The sequence below is a fragment of the Lactuca sativa genome, chromosome 7, assembly GCF_002870075.4.
Source record: "Lactuca sativa cultivar Salinas chromosome 7, Lsat_Salinas_v11, whole genome shotgun sequence".
Lineage (NCBI taxonomy): Eukaryota > Viridiplantae > Streptophyta > Magnoliopsida > Asterales > Asteraceae > Lactuca > Lactuca sativa.
Window position 1 is genome coordinate 160,788,111 of NC_056629.2, and position 3,674 is coordinate 160,791,784.

At 29.0% G+C, this 3,674-nt stretch overlaps 1 protein-coding gene across 1 annotated transcript; it reads left to right on the forward strand.

The window, feature by feature from the left end:
- On the forward strand, positions 1-1,280 carry LOC111895669 (cold-regulated 413 plasma membrane protein 1). The gene is made up of 4 exons (XM_023891745.3): positions 1-313; positions 410-517; positions 593-663; positions 829-1,280. The coding sequence occupies exons 1-4, from the start codon at positions 117-119 to the stop codon at positions 1,077-1,079; spliced, it is 627 nt and encodes a 208-aa protein (XP_023747513.1). The 5' UTR covers positions 1-116; the 3' UTR covers positions 1,080-1,280.
- Positions 1,281-3,674: the final 2,394 nt, after the last annotated feature.

Here is a 3,674-nt window from a genome sequence, read left to right on the forward strand (position 1 = left end):
TAAATTTGCTCTAAGATCCTACTTATATCTCCGCTCCCCCTCCTCCACAAATCTCATCCTTGAAATCAAGTTTTCTTCCTCCAAATTCATCACAGACCAAAAGAAACTTCAACAACATGTTCAAGGGAACAAAGAATTACCTCAGGATGACAACTGATCCAACTGCATCTGAAGCAGCATCCAAGTTAATCAACTCAGATTTGAAAGAAATCGGAGATGCTACCATGAAATTAGCCGATCATGTCATGAAGCTCGGAGTCACCGGTGGTTTCATTACTACCAGTCTTCAATGGTTCGCTTGCTTCGCTGCCATGTAAGTAAAATAAATTTCATCTTCATCATCAGCGTCGAGTTTATTTGATTTTGAACAGATCGTAATTAATTTTTGCTTGATGTGTTGTGTTTACAGTTATTTGCTGATACTAGATCGAACAAACTGGAGGACGAACATGCTAACTGCACTTTTAGTCCCTTACATCTTCTTGACTCTTCCTAATTGGCTCTTCGGAATTTTGCAGTAACGTATCCGACGATCGAAAATTGTCTCTCTATTCATCCCTTCGAGTTTTAATCAAATTGTTCGTTTTTTCAGCGGAGATATCGGGAAATGGCTCACTTTAGTCGGAGTCGTATTGCGTCTCTTCTTCCGTGAACATTATCCAGGTCTAGTTACATAAATAATTCATAATACAATCCGGTTTCGGTTTCGATTTCGATTTTACTCATCCCCAATTTGATCCGATGTGATCTAAAAAACTCCGTTTCTGTTTTCAATCAATTTCGTTTTCATTAAATCAAAGCTCATCACGATTGTTCTTTAAAATGCAGAATATCTAGAATTACCGGGATCTTTGCTCCTATTGGTTGTGGTGGCTCCAAGCTTCGTCGCCGGCTATGTAAGATCAGAGTGGATCGGAGTGGTTGTCTGCTTGGGTATCGGATGCTATTTGCTTCAAGAACACATCAGAGCTTCTGGAGGATTCAGGAATGCATTCACCAAAAGCAACGGAATTTCCAATTCCATCGGTATCGTCCTCTTATTTGTCTTCCCAGTTTGGGCTTTGCTCGGCTTACTGTAATTTAACACCAGTCTTGTTTTCTGTGTATTCGTTAATCATTCATGAATCCTTCGATATTGATTATGTGTGTATTCAAAGTCCCCTTTGTGTTTATGTGATTTAAGAATTTTTTGTTTGTTTGATTTGAATCCATACCTACTGGGTTTGATTATGTTCTACATGGTGTTAATGACTTAATCGATCGATTTTGTTCAAAGGGTATATTCTATGGTTTTGTTTGCTTTTGAAGACAATGACAACTAACAAGATGTCTAAACATAATTAATAGTTTCAACTTTTAACTTTCAAGATTTACTGTTAAACAAACTATTTCTTTGTTTATATTAAGCGCCCTTTGAAAAAAAATATATACTATATAAAGAAAAAAAAATAAAAAAATAGCCAGGATATTTCTTTGTTTCTAGTAGGCACTGCCGCACTAGGCACGTTTGTTTCTAACTATATATTTTAAAAGGTAACCAATTTTCAACATTATATATATATATATATATATATATATATATATATATATATATATATATATATATATATATATATATATATATATATATATATATATATATATATATATATTAAGTTGAAAAAAAAATCATGTCTTCATTTATTTTTGAATTATTTGAAATTGTTTATATTTTATCCTTGTGATACGATATAACCGAGCATAAAGATAAAATATGATCGATTTCAAATAATTCAGAGATCAATTAAATTTGAAAAAAGTTTAATACCAATTATTGATTTTAAATATATAAAATGGTTATAGGTTTGATACAAGTTATTGATTTTAAAATTCTTTGTTTTCTTCAAAAAAAAATTGTTTATAACAAAATAGAGATCATTTAATTGATGGAATAGTATTGTTTGATTTAATTTATGTTTTAATGGGGAAAGGTCAGAGATAAATGTGCGTGATTGGAGGAATAAAGAAGGAAAGCCATTTAAATAATGGAAGAGTATGGTTTGATTTAATTTATGAAACATCAATTTTTAATGTGATTAATTTGTGAAACAGAAATGTAATATGTGTATTAAAGGGTAAATATAAATTGATTGTATATGATGTAGTAGGTATGATACTTCTTAAATTTCAAGAAATGTCTAAAATGTTATATATATATATATATATATATATATATATATATATATATATATATATATATATATATATATATATATATATATATAATATAATATAAATTGTTATAATATGTGGTTGGATAAAAGATGTTCCATTATAACCTATAAAATTGTAATTATAAATATAAGCATAAAACAATGAATAAATAAAGAAACTCTAAGAGCATATGGTATGGACAACTTGAAGTGGTGTTATAACAAGAAGCAACAAGATGAGGGGATTGTGTTCATGGTGTTATAACACCATATTAAGAGGAAAGAGATAGAGAGAGATAATTTGACAGCCAATAGGTGATCACGTTTCTTTTTGTCATGGAGACAACAAGATGCAACAAGAAGGGGGGGGGGGGGGTGGAGGTGGTGTTTTTGATGTTATAACGGCGTTATGGGCTGCCAACTCAGCCACAACAAGAAGCAACACGACCCACACCGTATGCTCTAATTAAAAGTTTATCTCATGGGTTAGGATTAAAGCCATGAACTACAACATGGTTATGTGGTGTGTATTGTATCATGTAATATTACTTCTTACAAACACAACACAAAACAAACGTAATGATTGGAATCAAAATTATTTATCTAAGTAATCGTTACCAATAGGCAAAATCAACTAATGGATGATTACAAAAATGGATATCGACCTGAAAGGATTATGAACTTTCAATTTTATTTATATTTAGTCATTAAATTTTTTTTTTTATACTTGATTTACACCTAAATTATTCGAAATTGTTCACATTTTGCGTTTATGGTCGGTTGCAACCAGTTATAATGATAAAATGTAAACACTCTTAAATAATTAAGGAATAAATCAAGCACGAAAAAAATTTATGACTAAATATAAAAAAAATTGAAGATTCGTTACCCTTTAAAATGATTATCCCCGTGTTGAACAAAGCTTGTGACTATTACTTTTGCTACATATCACCGGTATTTAAACTTATATCTAAAAAACTGTTAACATTAATATTTATTAATAAACCATTAATGAAGGATATTGTTTATATCATCATTAATCGTCGAACATATTATTTTCAATAAATCTACTAAGTTTTGAATATACTTTAAGAAATTCCATTGAATTTATGAATTTTATTATTATTATTTGTCTTTTTATCTAGCTTCATTATTTTTTTTTTAAATTTTTTAAACAAAACAATTTTTATTTGATTTTTCAGTAACTTTTTTTATCTGTTTTTCATAACATGTTTCAGTCATTTTTTTTTCAAAGTAGATTGTTGAAATACATAGATTTGGAAGAATAATGCTAAAATGATATTTTTTTCAAAGTAGCAAACTGAAATACATAGAATATTAATCTATAATGCTGAAAAAAAATGAAAATTAAATCCTAACAAGTTCTTGTTATAATTGGAAACTGAAATAACATTATATTTATGTTTCTTTGACAATATTAACAACCTATTAAAGTATAATGCTATAATCTAAGAAAACCAC

Excerpts from the sequence above, each read along its gene's own strand:
- LOC111895669 (XM_023891745.3), top strand. The coding sequence starts at position 117 with ATGTTCAAGGGAACAAAGAATTACCTCAGGATGACAACTGATCCAACT. Across the intron at positions 314-409 it reads TTCGCTTGCTTCGCTGCCAT|TTATTTGCTGATACTAGATC; the intron begins GTAAGTAAAATA and ends TTGTGTTTACAG. Across the intron at positions 518-592 it reads TGGCTCTTCGGAATTTTGCA|CGGAGATATCGGGAAATGGC; the intron begins GTAACGTATCCG and ends TCGTTTTTTCAG.